The sequence below is a fragment of the Ovis canadensis genome, chromosome 20 (genome assembly GCF_042477335.2).
Source record: "Ovis canadensis isolate MfBH-ARS-UI-01 breed Bighorn chromosome 20, ARS-UI_OviCan_v2, whole genome shotgun sequence".
NCBI lineage: Eukaryota > Metazoa > Chordata > Mammalia > Artiodactyla > Bovidae > Ovis > Ovis canadensis.
In genome coordinates, this window is record NC_091264.1 from 36,057,136 (window position 1) to 36,073,489 (window position 16,354).

Below are 16,354 nucleotides of genomic sequence, written 5' to 3' on the forward strand. Positions count from 1 at the left end.
GGAGGGCATGTCAACACACTCCAATATTCTGGCCTGGAGAATCCCATGGGCAATCCCAGACTCCTGGCAGGCTACAGTCCATGGCTTCATAAAGGGTCAGACACAACTGAAGTGACTTAGCACAACACACACATCTTTAAGTGGTTGCAGGAAATTTTAAGCAGAGGTGGGGAAATGGAGTATATTTTTGCAAAATATTTGAAATGAATTAATAGACAAAACTTCATGAAGAAGTTCTTTGAAATTAGAATTTATCAGTGGCTCTCAGAATTTTCATCCCATGATATCCACTCTTGACCACCATTAATCTGAGGATTCAAGACAAGTATGAACCATAAAGTTTTGTGTGAAGCAGAATTTAGATCTCTTTAAATTTGTACCCCATGATCTTCATCCTATGATCTTTGAAGAAGTTGAGCAGAGAATTCCAGTAGTGTGTACTTAAAAAAAAAAGAAAGAACAGCATTAAAGTCCCTAGTGTAAATGGGAAGATGGCTTGGTCAGCCTACAGTTGACTGAAAAAGGACTAAGGGAAAACAGACAGACACCACCCTGAGTAAAATTTCACATCATCACACAGACACACCGATGCAAAATTAAAATAGATTTCCACCTGAGAATTCAAGAAATGTTCTACCTTGCCCCACACTGTAAGAAGCCGATTACCACAAGGATGGATAGTTACCCATGGCGAAGAACGGGATTCCCAGCAGGGTGGAATTGTACTTTCCATCTGTGATGAAGAAGATCCCAGCTGCAGTAATGACGGAGATGCACACGGTGAGCACCCCCAGGAGGCCCAGGAAGGGCTTGCCACGCAAACAGTCCTTCATGGAGCTGGAGAGGGTGGCTGTGGTCAGGATCAGCATGAGGCTCACTAGGACCTTGCTCCTGGCCAGGATGCTGGTCTTATGAAAGTCTCTCCAGAGGCTAAAGGATGCTAACGAGTAGAGCTGGAGGTCCTGGTGCTCCTCCTGGAGCTTCTGCATAAGTTTACAGAACTCATTCTCCCACTTCTCCCCTATGAGGTCTTGAGTGGCAGAGCCATAGGTCTGGAGGTAGTAGGTGATTTGAATGGCTCTGGCTGACTTGACCCGCTGGTCCTTGCTGTTTGGCACTTCCACTACCCCGCCCAGCTGGTGTCCAATAAAACTGTTTCTCCCATCCTTGAAAACAGAAAAAGGGGAGACTGAAGTTACCAGGGGGATGCAAATTCCAGAGAACAGATTCTTACTCTAAGTGAAGGGGCACAAAAGGCAGAGGTAGGCTCTAGCAGTTGAGGAACTGATGTGGGTGGAGTAGCATGTGATGAGTTTATATTCAACCTTTTGGAGCTCCATGAGATACCATGCAAGATGACTGGGATTAGAAAGAATGCAGAGTATCATGAAGTTATACAAGACTCACCGCATGCATAGGAAAATGTACATACAGATTATGTTGATCTCACCCATAACCTCATTCTTACCGTTTCCTTTTGGAATAATCAATCATAACTCCTTTATGCATGATCAAGTTTAATTATTCACTTTTGTGAATAATTAAAAAGTGAAGCATGGCATGAAGTTAACAATCTTTAAAAAATTATAATAATAATGTATTTTAAAAATATATACTAAACTTTCTAATGCTAACACACACACCTACATCAATACACACACCTCCATTAACACACACACACACATACACTAACACACCCAAGCATTACAAACATCCCTCCTTGTTTATACTTTGGGAGTTCACCTGTGTATTGTAGAACAAGTAGAAGAAAATATTGCTTTTAAACAAATAATTTAATAGCATTGAAATGTTTACTAAATATAATGTGAGCACTTGTTCTCTCATTACAACCCAATCCACTGGTTGTAGGTTGACCAGAAAACACAGTGGACAGACCCTCCAAATGAGATGGATAAGACTTCAGGTGGGGTTGTCAAAAGTCATTTCAATTTCAGGATTTTACATGAAGTAGAGTGGACAAAATCAAAAGAGTGAAGTGAAAGTCGCTCAGTTGTGTCCGACCTATACAGCCCATGGAATTCTCTAGGCCAGAATACTGGAGTGAGTAGCCTTTCCTTTCTCCAGGGGATCTTCCCAACCCAAGGATTAAACCCAGGTCTCCCACATTACAGGCAGATTCTTTACTAGCTGAGACACAAGGGAAGCCCACCAAAAGAATAGAGAATTCAAAAGGTGGACACCGAGTTGCTTAACCAGATTCATAGCAGTTAATTCTCAACCAGTGTGCTATACATTCAGAAAGAAATCCCAGACAGCCATCATCAAATTTTAATTAATTTTGCCACAACTGTCATGTACTGTAATGGCTGTGGTTTTTAGATGGATTATCGAACCCAGTGGCAGGTTGCAGGATGGATTCTGATTCTGAAAATGTGTATCAGGTCCTGGAGGAGACACAGGTACAAAGGTGAATTTATGTCATGAATAGATTGTGCACTTGCTACATCAGGCAAGACGTTTATCTTGTGAAGATATAAGGGTGGAGAGTCAGAACGGGAAACAGAAAGGTAGCAGATAAGGGCCCCAAATCCAACTCTGTGGTCACCACTACTATCTTCACAGGGCTGTGAGGCGCTGTGTACTCAAGGGACGTTATTGTGGACTCATTAGATCAGATACTTATATCTGAAGTATTTGTTTTTGTACCAAAGCAGCCCTAGAACTTGAGAATGTGTGGGAACACAAAAAACTTGAGAAATTTACAGAGAGTACAAATATTATTATGCAGGTCAAGAAGCAACAGTTAGAACCCGACATGGAACAATGGACTGGTTCAAAATTGGGAAAGAGCACATCAAGGCTGTGTATTGTCACCCTGCTTATTTATCTTATATGCAGAGTACATCATGCAAAATGCTGGGTTGGATGGAATCAAGATTGCTGAGAGAAATATCAATAACCTCAGATATGCAGATGATACTACCCTAATAGCAGAAAGTGAAGAGGAACTAAAGAGACTCTTGATGAAGGTGAAAGAGGAGAGTGAAAAAATTAGCTTAAAACTCAACATTCAAAAAACTAAGATCATGGCATTTGGTCCCATCACCTCAAGGGAAATAGATAGAGAAACAATGGAAACAGTGACAGACTTTATTTAAGTGGGTTCCAAAATGACTGTGGATGGTGGCTGTAGCCATGAAATTAAAAGGCACTTGCTCCTTGGAAGAAAAGCCATGACAAACCTAGACAGCATATTAAAAAGCAGAGACATCACTTTGCCAACAGTCAAAGCTGTGGTTTTTCTTGTAGTCATATAAGGATGTGAGCGTTGGACCATAAAGAAGGCTGAATGCCAGAGAATTGATGTTTCTGAACTGTGGTCCTGGAGAAGACTCTTGAGAGTCCTTTGGACTGCAAAGAGATCAAATCAGTCAATCCTAAAGGAAACCAACCCTGAGTATTCATTAGAAGGACTGATGCTGAAGCTGAAGTTCCAATATTTTGGCCATGTGATACGAAGAGCCAATTCATTGGAAAAGACCCTGATGGTGGGAAAGACTGAGGGCAGGAGGAGAAGAGAGCAACAGAAGATGAGATGGTTGGATGACATCATGGACTCAATGGACATGAATTTGAGCAAACTCCAGGAGGCAGTGAAGGATGGGGAAGCCTGGTGTGCTGCAGTCCATGGGGCTGCAAAGAGTTGGACACAACTGAGACAGAACAACAATAACAAATTTTATTAGTAAAGACCATCAAGAATTGCAAGAAAAATTTAATAGTCACTCCATATACCCATTTCCTCCCAGCATGTTAAATAAAAACAGTCTATTTTTCTGCTAACAGTCTCTATTTCTGCTTTGCAAATAAGATCACCTATACCATTTTTCTAGATTCCACATATATACACTAATATACAATATTTGTTTTTCTTAGTCTGACTTACTTCAATATAATATATGGATACCAAGGGGGATGGGTATAGAAGGAATTGAGAGATTTGGATTGACATATATACACTATTGATATCTATTGATAAAATAGATAGCTAACGAAAGAATACTGTACAGCACAGGGAACTTTACTTAATGAACAGTAGTCACCTGAATGGGAAGGAAGTTCAAAATGAAGTGGATATATGTATATGTATGGCTGATTCATTGTGCTGTACAGTAGAAACTAACTCTTTGCAAGAGGTGGCTGGGAGGGATCGGGGGCAGGAGAAGGGGATGACAGAGGATGAGATGGCTGGATGGCATCAGTGACTCAGTGGACCTGAGTTTGAGTGAACTCCAGGAGTTGGTGATGGACAGGGAGGCCTGGCGTGCTGTGATTCATGGGGTCGCAAAGAGTCAGACATGACTCAGCGACTGAACTGAACTAACACAACATTGTAAAGCAACTATACTCTGATAAAAATTAATAAAAAACAATTTTTCTATTTAACTAAACCTAACTCTAAATGAACAATATATTTCTAAATAGAGTTGTGAGAATATTTCCCCTTCATTTGGCATTATTTCCCACTCTCTATGGCATCTCTGTAATTTCCCCATCTTTTTTCGTGTTAAAAGCCAAACTGAAATTCTGGCTGTAGGTTCCCAACGCTCTGCCTTTAGTAAACTCTCTGGAGTCCCCCAGTGAGCTGCAGGTGGAAAGGTGAGGTGGCATTGAGGGAGGAAGTGGGAAATCCTGCCCTGGTACTGAGAGGTTTTCAAGGATGGCTTTTGTTCTTTCGGTACAGGTCAATTTGCTCCTCTTTTAGGCTTGTTTATTTTCACTTTAAGCTTGGTATATGTTTTAGCTCCACCCTTGTTTCCACTTCTTTGAAATCCCATCTGCGATGTTGACTTGTGCTTCAAATTATTTGAAAAAAAAGTATTTTAAAGGCTTTATTTATTCACTTAAGAAAGTGCAGTTCTGTCTTTACTCATTTCTGTCATCAAAAAGATTTCTGAGGGATTGTTAGCAGCAGAACAAAGATTTATGTCTCCCTCAGGCCTCATTTGGAGATTATTCTGGATCAAAGAGGGTGCTGATAATGTGTCTGGACAAAAGTCAAAATTTTGAAGAAGGCAAAATACAGATTTTTAAATAGATGGTCTATACTGGGTTTGGCTAGCTGTTAACTGCTTCTTTTAAAATTGTCTAATATTCATTTTTTACAAAAATGACTTCATACAAGATATGCTTTCATCTCATTATATGTAAATGAATGTAACAAATTGAATGCCTTTCTCTCTCTTAACCTGCTCTACTTCACACACTAGGATAAAATAAACAGTCTTTGCACATCCTTGAATCAAAAGCTCTATTGAATGAACATCTTGTACAAACCATTGGCCCAATCAAATCTACTCAATACAGTCCAGAAATAGACTTCTGCACATTATTTGTAAGAGAGAATTCTACTCTTTTATGGTAGAAGATTCAATTCATTTCCCAACACATGAGTGCTTCTATGTAAGAGAATCAAAGAATGAATATAATAATCATTCTCTGGGTAGAAATTCCCTGGGTTTGTAAGGAGTCAGGTTGGATTCATGGAGGGAACATTTAATCATGTGACCTGGGCTGTCGTGTGCATCTCTTAATAACTGGATAAGAAACCCTTGGCTGGTTCATTTCCCCTTCTAAGTTTCAGTTTTCTCATCTATAAAAAGAATGATATGAGTAAAAATGTTTACATAATACTGAAGAATTTTTTCAGCTCTATCATGAATTGAACTAATATCATTAAGTGAAAGTGAAAGCAATGAGCATTAGTCGCTCAGTCGTGTCTGACTCTTTGCGATCCCATGGACAGTAGCTTGCCAGGCTCCTCTGTCCATGGAAATTTCCAGGCAAGAATACTGGGGTGGGTTGCCATTCAGGGGATCTTTCTGACCCAAGAATAGAACCTGGGTCTCCTGAATTGCAGGCAGATTCTTTATTCAGGTCTCTAACCCATATCCTTGGGTCCACTTCTGCTCTCTCTCAATGTTTACTTCACATGGATGCCAGAGCCTGCTTGGACAGTTCTAAATAAGCTCACATCATTTATGCACCTAAAGCCTTCTACTGGCTTTCACTTGCACTAGGGATAAAATAAGAACCGCTTGCTAGGTCTGCCAGGCACTGCATGGCTTGCTGCTGGCCAAGCCCTCAGGCCTCTTCTCCTGAACCCCACTCCAGCTGTCCTGATCCTTCTTTCTACTCTGAAACACACCAAGTTAATTTCCACCTCATGGCCTGTGCATTACTCACCCCTCTGCCCGGTGCTTCTGTGCTATGGCTGAAGCTTCTTCCTCACAGAGGGCTTAGCTTCAAAGGGACCCTTTGAACCACGTAATCTAAACTAGACACCTTCTTCCCAGTACTTAGTCCTGTTGGCTTGGCCCAAAAGTTCATTCAGATTTTTCCATAGGGTGTAACAGAAATATTTTGTTTTCTCCCTACTATTTCTACCTGAAACCATCTTATTTAACAATGTAATTGTTCCTCTTCCGTTTCCTTCATTAGAATGTGTGCTTGTTGAGAGCTGGCACCATCCCGTTTGCTGGTAATCTCCCTGAGCCTAGAACAAAGCCTGGTATATAATAAACACTCCATAATATTTGACTCAGTGATTCACACTGAGTGTATTTAACTAATCACGGGTTATCTTTTAGAGCCTGCTTCCCTAAGAACAGGGAAAGTAAGAGATAATATAAGTGTCTGAGATTAGTAGGCAGTCAGATGAAGAGAGGGATAGTATATAGAGAGATTAGAAGTTGGTAGAGAAGAAAATAAACTTTGCCCTTTTTTCAATCTCTTTTATCTAGTGTGACCTGAGTCCAAAATATGTTTTCTCTTCTATTTTTCACTGCACAAGCAAGCATGTGCCATAAGCTAGTGAACAGACAGGGGACTTGGGGAGTACCTGGAAAAGGCATTTATGTACATCATGGGGCTGGATCATGGATTATGCACATCATGGAACAGCAAATGATGTTTAGGGAACCAAAGTAAGTGATGGGATTTGAGACTAGACAAGAAAGCGAGCCCTCTTCTGTAAGGACCGTGAAAGCTTTAATAAAGGAGTTGGACTTACTGTCTTGTAATAGGAAACTACTGGTAAATTCTAAGCAGGGGATGACATGATTTACTTTCTGGAGTGCTCTCTCACTGTACTGTGGGAAATGATTTAGGGAGTTGGGGTGACTCTAAACGAAGGAGGTCAGTTAGGAACTCCCTGCAGTATTTCAGTTTCTCGATGCAGCATGAAAAAAAAATGTCTCTGGTAGGTGAATGGTTCCAAGGTGAATCAACAGAATTACAGGTCACGATGCTATCTCACAGCCAGGAAGCTCATCACATTATCACATTAACTCTTCAGGAGCAGTAATGCCAGAAAAAAAACAAACAAACAAAAAAAAACCTTCCATTCTTCGGGTCTTATTTTGTTTACGGCTACTACTTTGTAGCTTTTAAAATTACTCCCACCCAATCCACACCTCTGCAGTAGGAAATGAAATCAAACTCTTTAGAGATAAGATCAAAGCATAAATTCTCAAAGAAATACAGGAGGAAAGAGATGTTAATGCTTAAACTGTTGTGCAGAGAAACAAATTATTCAATGATGCTTTGAAATTATAGGGGACTAAAGTTCATATCTGCTCAGTATATGTGTTAGGTTGATATTAAGATACTTTCTGTACAAGATAACTTGGCAGCATAGCTCCTGCCTAGAACAACTGTACTTTTGATCTCATTGATTTTCAATACAGTCAACACTGCATGGATACTGGAAATTTTTAGATGGTCAATAGTCTTTAATTGCTGAGAAGAAAAACCACTATGTATGGTACAGATAGTGACATTTCTAAAAGAATGGTACATTTTGTTGTTCTTATTGTTTAAATAAGATATTTTTCTTATATTTATTTCTTAACATATCTCTGTTTTATTCTCAATACTGATTACACACACAAAGTAGGATTAAACAAAATCTTCAGTTATCTTGGATTTTTTCTCTAGAGCCTTATGCTTAGTAGAAACAAGCAAATAATGAGAAAGCAAGTTCCCACAAGGTACTTGGACTTTTTTTATTAAAAAAGCCATTTTCAGAAGGAAGACTTTAAAGTATTAAAATGCCCTAATAATGAATAAATTAAACCTCTTATGTGACCTTGCTAAGCTTGACATTACTAAGAGGTATACATTTTAAAATTTTTTTCAAAGAGGAAGGTTAAAAAAAGTAAGGTTTCAGGGTTGAAATAAAATGAGAGCTTTAGCCAATGAGAATGTAAAGTAAGTTTAACAAAACACTCTAGCTTATTAATTTTTAACACATGTGGCAGACTCAGTTTCTAGATGCAAGCACTTTATTTGCATTCTCCTAGGTAACTCTCCAGCCTCTCTCAGAGGAAGTGCTATTCTGGAGTAGCCTCAGGTCACCCCTGGGACATACGGACCTAGCAAGAGGAAGAAAAGCAGGGTGGCACAGCTCAGAGGCATAGCCAGTCATCTGATTCTTGTTTTTAACGCCACTGCTCATGTTCTTAACATACTTGCACATACGTTTGAATAATCTGTGAATATTCCTGAATGAAAGGAAATAGAAGGTTAGATACACAGATTCAAGAGGCCACTGTCTCATTTAAAGTTCCAATGTCATCACCATCAAGCTGTGGAAGTCTCTTGAGCTCTGGGCACATCAGCTTTATTATTGGCTAAAATAAGATTTATAAGGGCTTCTCTCATAGCCCAGTTTGTAAAGAATCTGCCTGCAATGCAGGAGATCCCGGTTCGATCCCTGGGTCGGGAAGATCCGCTTGAGAAGGGATAGGCTACCCACTCCAGTATTCTTCAGCTTCCCTTGTGGCTCAGCTGGTAAAGAATCCTCCTGCAATGCGGGAGACCTGGGTTCCATCCCTGGGTTGGGAAGATCCCCTGGAGAAGGGAAAGGCTATCCAGAATTCCATGGACTGTATAGTCCATGTGGTCACAGAGTCGGGCACGACTGAGCGACTTTCATCATCAAGATTTATAAGGTATTGTGAGGATCAGGTGTGTTAATATACAAAAAAACACATAGAGTAGTGGTCAGAAAATGTTGGAAGTTGTTAACATGGCATCAATTAAATATTTGAATGGGACTGTTTATTTACTTAGCTATCTAGCATTATTTCATATTTCCCAGTAAATGTCTGTGAAGTGATAGAAAGAATACAGGGTCCACGGTCCAGACTGGTTGTGAATTCCACGTTTGCTGCTCTATAGGAGGGTGACAGGGGACAAAATGTTTGCCTTGTCTGAATGCCAACTATATCATCTCCAAAATAAAAGATTTGGCTTATAGTATTTCTGAAGATTTCACTAGCTCTTTATTTAATGATTCATCCGTGGTAAAGTTATCAGACACTACAAAGCAGGCTAGAGAAATCTGCCCTAAGGAAAAAAATAAATAAGAAGAAAGAAGAAACACATGATGACCCATGTTCATTTCCACAGAAACAAGAAACTTTTTATCTTCTCTTAAATCTGAACCAAGTAGCTTTTTCTCCTCTTTGAGGAATTTCCAGAGAGAATTTTTCTCAAATGGTAAAAAAATCAAGACTTTGCCCTATTTTACCTAGATGGAAATCATCTCTCAGTAACTCAGATGAATTCATTTATTTCTTAGATAGTAAAATTCACGTTTTTTTCAGATCTCTATTTCATGAGTATCCTCCCCACTTATTCACATACTAAAATAAATGCATTTAATTTCTCCTCAACTCAAATGAAATCTTTACACACACGTGTAAGTAATGTGGAAGTAGAGTTAATATCTACATTAAGTGTGAAGCATGTAACAAGGACTTTTTTATTTCTCTGTAAGTCATTAGTGACCCTATCCCCCACATTTCCTTTGAAATGACTCATTTAAATTTCATTTTAAATTAGTCTTTCACAAAGTGAAATGACCACTCAGGGCAAGTATCCACTATTAAAAGAGATTTAGTGCTGACACTGGTCTACACAAAAGAAGCTGGCTGTCACTCACGCCAGCATTTGAGGAATGCAGAAAGCTCCCTTCCGGAGAAGGATTGAACGTCTGCTTTGATAGGCTTTCTTTGGGGATAAGACTCTATTTTACAATCATGTGCTATGTAAGAAGTTTTCCTGGGTGGCTCAGCGGTAAAGGATCTGCCTGCAAGGCAGGAGCCGAAGGAGATATGGGTTCAATCCCTGGGTCGTGAAGACTCCCTGGAGGAGGGCATGGCAACCCACCCCAGTATTCTTGCCTGGAGAATCCCCATGGCCAGAGGAGCCTGGTGGATAATAGTCCACAGGGTCACAAAGAGTCTAACACAACTAAAGCAACTTAGCACACGTGCACGCACGCTTTGTAAGGAGTGTGATGTTAGCACCTGTGAATGGAACAGTAGATCAGACTAACAAACTACTGAGGCCAACCTCAGTGTAGAGCCCAGGACATCGTTCCATAGAGGGGAAAGTTAGGGAAGATCAAAGCTGTAGGTACTGCGGGCAGTAGTACGGTAAACTGATGGGGCACCAAGGACATGACAGAGGTGGAAACAGGTAAGAAGGGAAGTCATTCTTTCATTCCAGAAACATTCAGTGAGGACCTGCTCTATGAGAGCCAGCTCTTGAGGACAGAATCGTGAACAGATACAATTTTTATCCTCAAACAGCTTGTGGTTTTGCGGTGCCGTGGGAGATGGAGGAAGGTAAGTAAGCAGGCAGGCATTTTATATATTATGATACTAGTTAACACAAGGTGTTAAGGTACCACTAGATGGAATCACTAGCCTATCGAGGACTAAGAAGACTTCCAAAGAAGGTGGCCTCTTAGCTGAGACCTGAAACACGATAACAATTCCTTAAGTGAAGATGGGGGATTTGGTTGGTGGACCTGGGGAGGTGTGGTCTTCTAGGCAGAGGGACCAGCATGTGCAAAGGCCTAGAGACAAGCGTAAGATACTGCATTACTGGCACTTTGGTAATGACTGGAATTTACAGTGGGGGGCAAGAAAGGGTGATGCAGAGATGTGTACAGGTAGTGAGTATGGAGATTTGCTTATTCGAAAGTTCTCTTTAAGTGCAATGTGAAAAATGAACTTCATGCATGGCCTTAAGGAAGGAGATGGACACTAGAGAGGGTCCATGGGACCATTTTTTTGTTTTTTGCCTTCCTCACAGCTCTATCGAATCCAAGACTTATCTAACTGATCAAATGGGCATCAGAAAAGGATTTTTCAGATTTTATGGCATGCACATTGTCTGAAAATCAATTTTCCCCACACCCAGGTCCTTTTCCCAAAGAACAACTCATTTTGGAGTGCTGAGAGATTCTTGGAGGAAAGCTTACTTTCTAGAGGTGAAGGGGTTGCTGAAAGGGATCTACTCATTTTAATGATTTCCATAAATCTAATGAATTAAAACAAGACATGCTTTGACTGCTTAGGAAGGCATGTGTAGAAAGCAAAACAAGGACAAATAAATGGAAAATAAAGTCTCTTCCTTAGAAGAGTTTATGTTGTTGTTAAGGGCTTTCCTGGTGGTGCAGAGGTTAAAGTGTCTGCCTGCAGTGTGGGAGACCTGGGTTCAATCCCTGGGTCAGAAAGATCCCTTGGAGAAGGAAATGGCAACCCACTCCAGTGTTCTTGCCTGGAGAATCCCATGGACAGAGGAGCTTGGTGGGCTACAGTCCACGGGTTGCAAAGAGTCGTATCCCACTGAGCGACTTCACTTTCACTTTCTTTATGTTGTTGTTATGAAAACAAAGCCCATTAGATGGTAACAAAATAAAACTGCATACAGCATTAGAACTTAAGAGACGTCCGTTGAAGAATCAAGGTAACTGCTGAGGGCTGCAAAATGATACACATAGAGCATGAACTTAACCATGTAAAACTAGATACGCACATATCAATATTCAAAGGAAACTATCAAAATTTTAACACTGGCTCTTATCTGGTATAAAATTATAGGTCATATCTACCTCCTTGGCTAATTATGCTATTTTATATTATCCTTTAAAAAAACCTATTGACTCACCCACAAAAAGAATAAAAAACAAGTGTGTGAAGGGAACTGAATAAAGGGTAGATGGGAGTGAGAGGGATAAACTAAGAAAGACTTCAAATTTCACTCTAACAGGGAGTGGGAGAGGAGGAAGGCCAAGAATCAAGAGTCCTTTAGTCCCAGATTCAAGTTCTAAACTTGAATTCAAGTTCCAGGCTTCTAAGGAAACAAATTATGGTGGTTCATTCATTCTCATGAAGGACTGTGGTTCTACCCACTGAGATGGAAGGAATGATGGTATTCAGCTTAGAGTAACAGCAGATTCCTGGCTTCTAAGGGTAGAGTACAGCACTAACATTCACTTAACTCTCAAGGTGATCTGACCTTGCCCTTGGCTGAAGGATGTTTTCAGAGAAAAGACCATGAGGACCTTGGTAGTTCAATACAGTTTCCCTTGTATTGAACTTGAGTTCAGAAATGGTCCTTATGAGGTTCTCTTTTTGTCTTTGTACCTTTCCTTCCCGTGCGTTTTTCTTTAATCTGAAAACAAAGCCAAATTATTTGACCAATCAAATTAAAAAAATTTTTGAGGATTTGATATACATAAAACATCAAGCTAAGCAAAAGCTGATTTCTTTTTCTTAAATTATCCAGATAATTGTGATGATAGAGGTCTTCATTATCAGATTGATTAAAACTTCCAAGAGACAGGCCATTTAATTTAAGCAGTTTGAAAACAATGTTGCCAGTTATGGGCCCCATTTTTCTAATTTCTATTTTTCTTTGCTTTCCAAGATTGTATAAAATTTTCTTTCAAAAGGCCTCTTCCGATAATTAATATGCATTTTTTCATTGTTGTTTATCACTCCAATTAGATTTCCAAATTCAGTGAAGATAGGAAATGAAGGTAGGACCTTTTTCCAGCAAAAGGAAATTAATTTGAGGCACATATCTCAATGAAATGTAGAGAAATTGACATACTAAGAAAGAAGAAACCAGTGGTGCAGCCTTTATTTGCAGCTGTGAGTGAGGTTACCTGTGTCTTAATCCTTTAATAAAATGAAGGTGCACCTTTGTTTCTCTACTGAAGATGAATCAGATCTTTTTTTTTTTAAGCATTATGTTTTAGTAGGAGGATAATTGTTTCACAATGTGTGTTAGTTTCTGCTGTCCAACAACATGAATCAGCTGTAAGTATGCATATATTCCCTTCCTCTTGAGCCTCCCTTCCCTCCCTGCCATCCGACCACTGTAAGTCATCACAGAGCTGTGTTGTACAGCAGCCTCCCACTAGCTATCCATTCTATAGAATGGTAGTATACATACTGGAGACGTAAATGGCAACCCACTCCACTATTCCTGCCTGGGGAGTCCCAAGGACAGAGGAGACGGGCAGGCTAAAGTCTATGGGGTCGAAAAGGAGTTGGACACGACTTCCCAAGTAGACAACAACAAAGTGTATACAGGTCACTGCTACTCTCAATTCCTCCCCTCCTCTCTTTCCTGCACTGCATCCAAAAGTCCATTCTCTACATCTGCCTCTCTATTCCTGCCCTGCAAGTAGGTTCATCAGTACCATTTTTCTAGATTCCCTATATATGCGTTAATATACGATATTTTTCTCTTTTTGACTTATCCTGAAGATGAATTAGACCTTAATACAGCATCTCATGGTCTTGTATCAACATCCTCCGTCCTCTTTCTTGACCCCACCTCCTTTCTCCCTACCCCTCCTGTCTTTCTCTTTCTCCAGCGCTCTCAATTTTTCTCATTCTTAGTTCCTTCCGCTCTGACCTTTCCCCTTCCTTTTCCTCCTCTTCCCCCTCCCATCTCTGTCTTTCCTTTATTTGAAAGACAACTACCGCAAAGCCACAGCGAGGGGTAATTATTGAACTATGTCAGTAAAATGCCAGATAAAGAATACAGCGCTTGCTTAAGTCCATTCTATCTTCCCTAAATTACCTTTTCTTTTTAATCTCTGAAAGGACAGACATGCCTTGGAAGTATTATGTGTGATATACATTCTAATGAGATCCATGCAATTGCTCTTTACCACTACCAACCTATTCAGTCTCAAAGATATTAAAATAATTGAAAGCCTTTTAATAAACCCAAGAAAGTAGGTATTCTCCTAGCTCACAGCTCCATGAGGGAGCTAAATATTACTTTTAGGAGATGAGGGTGTCATGAGGAGATGAGGCTGCCTTGACTCACTTTGCAACTATGTTAATATTTTTCAAGTTGATGGGACACATTTTAGTCAAATATATGGGTTAATATAGCTCTATATTCCTGGATGTTTAACAGAGGAGCATCTGGCTGTCTTGGGAGGTAAACTTTTAAAAATTAATTAAAACTTTTGGGATTTCCCTGGACCGTCCAGCGGTTAAGCCTCCATGCTTCCAATCCAGGAGGTGAGGGTTTGATCCCTGGTCGGGAAATAAGATCCCACATGCTGCATGGCATAGCCACAAGACAAAAATAGCAAATAATAAAAATAAATAAAAATAAAAATTAATTAAAACTTTGAAAGCACTTGAATGAAAAATTAACCCAAAAGTAAAGTGCATGCTTTTTTTGCTCGATAACTTAACTTCCAGGAAAATATTATCCAAAAATCTTTAAAGGTTTATAAAATAAATTTCTGCTTTAATTTTTCTGGTGGTTTGTTGCTTTTCTGGTTGTTTCTGTTTAAGGCTAATATTAAAGTTTGTTGGCATTTCATTTATAAATGCTTGTCTGGTGTAGGAAAAAAAGTGACTCATAAAGTTGAGTGTGTTAAGCAAGGGAATAAGTCAGAAGCACTTGTTATGTCCAATGACTGCAGACTTTAGTTTTAGTAAGGCAGATAAAACTTAGTAATTTATTATTTAAACAAGATCAATTCATGGAACACTTACAGGTGTGTATTTTTAGTCCTATGCCTATGTGAGGCTTTTTAATTAATAATATTCACAAACTAGAGTCCTTAATTTGATTGCACATTCCTTTTGGCCTGGATCACATAGTAACCTGAGTAAGTTAGGTGGTAGAAAGTTATGATGGGTAAATAACAATGTGTAATGCTAGAAGGTATGACAATTGATTTACTTAGATTTTTAGGCAACAGGGAAAAATATGAAGACAAGACAATCTCATTATAATGAAAGTAATCATCACTGTAAATTTACTATTCAAAATCAGGCCAATTTTAAGTGGGCCAACCCACACTCCAGCCTTGGGAAGCTTAATTGCCTTTACTACATGAACATGATGGCCGCTTCTAGCCAGACATAAATACCCCTCTTCATTGCGTCAGTTCTTGTGTCACCTAGCCCTATTTCATGGAGTCTGGAGACAAGGCTTCTAATCAAAATTGCAGTCCTCTTTCAGGTTGGTTTCAATTTGCTTCTGGATTTTTCAAAACAGGGCCAAGTTTCAGCAGCCCAATTTCTCATAATCTGACAATCAACATATTTTTTTTCCTTTAACAAATCACTACCTTTCTTTTCAAACTATAAAACTTTGGCAGAGAGAATTTCTTCCAAAGCTCTTGGTAGAAAATGGACTGAGGTTCCCTCCTGTTCTTCAGAGGAAAGACTTACAGCACATACTACAGGTCATGGTTGCCTGGTGATGGTGATGGTGAAGCAAAAACCACTTTAGCATCAAGGGCCACGGGGCTGGAAAGAGCAGCTTGACTTTAAAGTTTAAAAACTTGGGTTTGAGTGTTGATTTAGTCACTTACAACCTCTGTGACTTTTAGAAAGTTACTTAGGTTCTTTGAGCCTCTTTTCTTTTATGAAATAGGACTGCCTAGCTCATAAGCTTTATTATGAGAAATGTTTTATGATATTGAAAGAGGGATGGCACCCTGTGTTATTTTTGCAAGGGCTCTATCAACAGTTGTTATCTAATTACAAAATGATGGTTGAGGGATACTGTGATTTTAAAATGAATTAAAAACAGACCATGACCCTTTATACCAAAGACATTCCATCCACCCCCAGCCTACGCTACAAATACAGGAAGTTTCCAGGGTTCCCTAAGTAGGGTATATTTAGCTAAAAGGAGCAACAAAAAGATCCTGTCTGGTGTTCCAATCCTGGGTGTCTACTCGCCATGTGACTGAGAGCTTGCTCCCAGTTCAGAAGACAAAATGTACCTAGTATTTTTTTGGGAAATCTAGAGGAGTTGGCTTAAAATTTTTTTTAATATATGCCAAATGATCACCTGGACATAGGATTTCTCTAATCCAGAAAACAATCTATTGTCAAAGCAAACTTTCGGGTCAACTGAGCTTGTGAAGTTTATGCAGCTAAGACTACAATGGAAATAAGAATCAGATCTCCGGATTCCACAACACAGACGGCCCCCACTGCCAGTTCCTGTAACTAAAAGCACCTGGTGAAACCATGCA

The 16,354-nt window shown here is 39.6% G+C and overlaps 1 protein-coding gene across 3 annotated transcripts in view; it reads right to left on the minus strand.

Annotated features, from left to right (window-relative positions):
• The window catches only part of PTCHD4 (patched domain containing 4), a 203,263-nt gene that overhangs the window by 145,404 nt on the left and 41,505 nt on the right, over positions 1–16,354 (minus strand). For all 3 annotated transcript variants that reach the window (XM_069563141.1, XM_069563142.1, XM_069563140.1), the window contains one exon: positions 686–1,166. In XM_069563141.1, the coding sequence (XP_069419242.1) occupies positions 686–1,166 (481 nt within the window). The remainder of the gene's footprint in view (positions 1–685; positions 1,167–16,354) is intronic.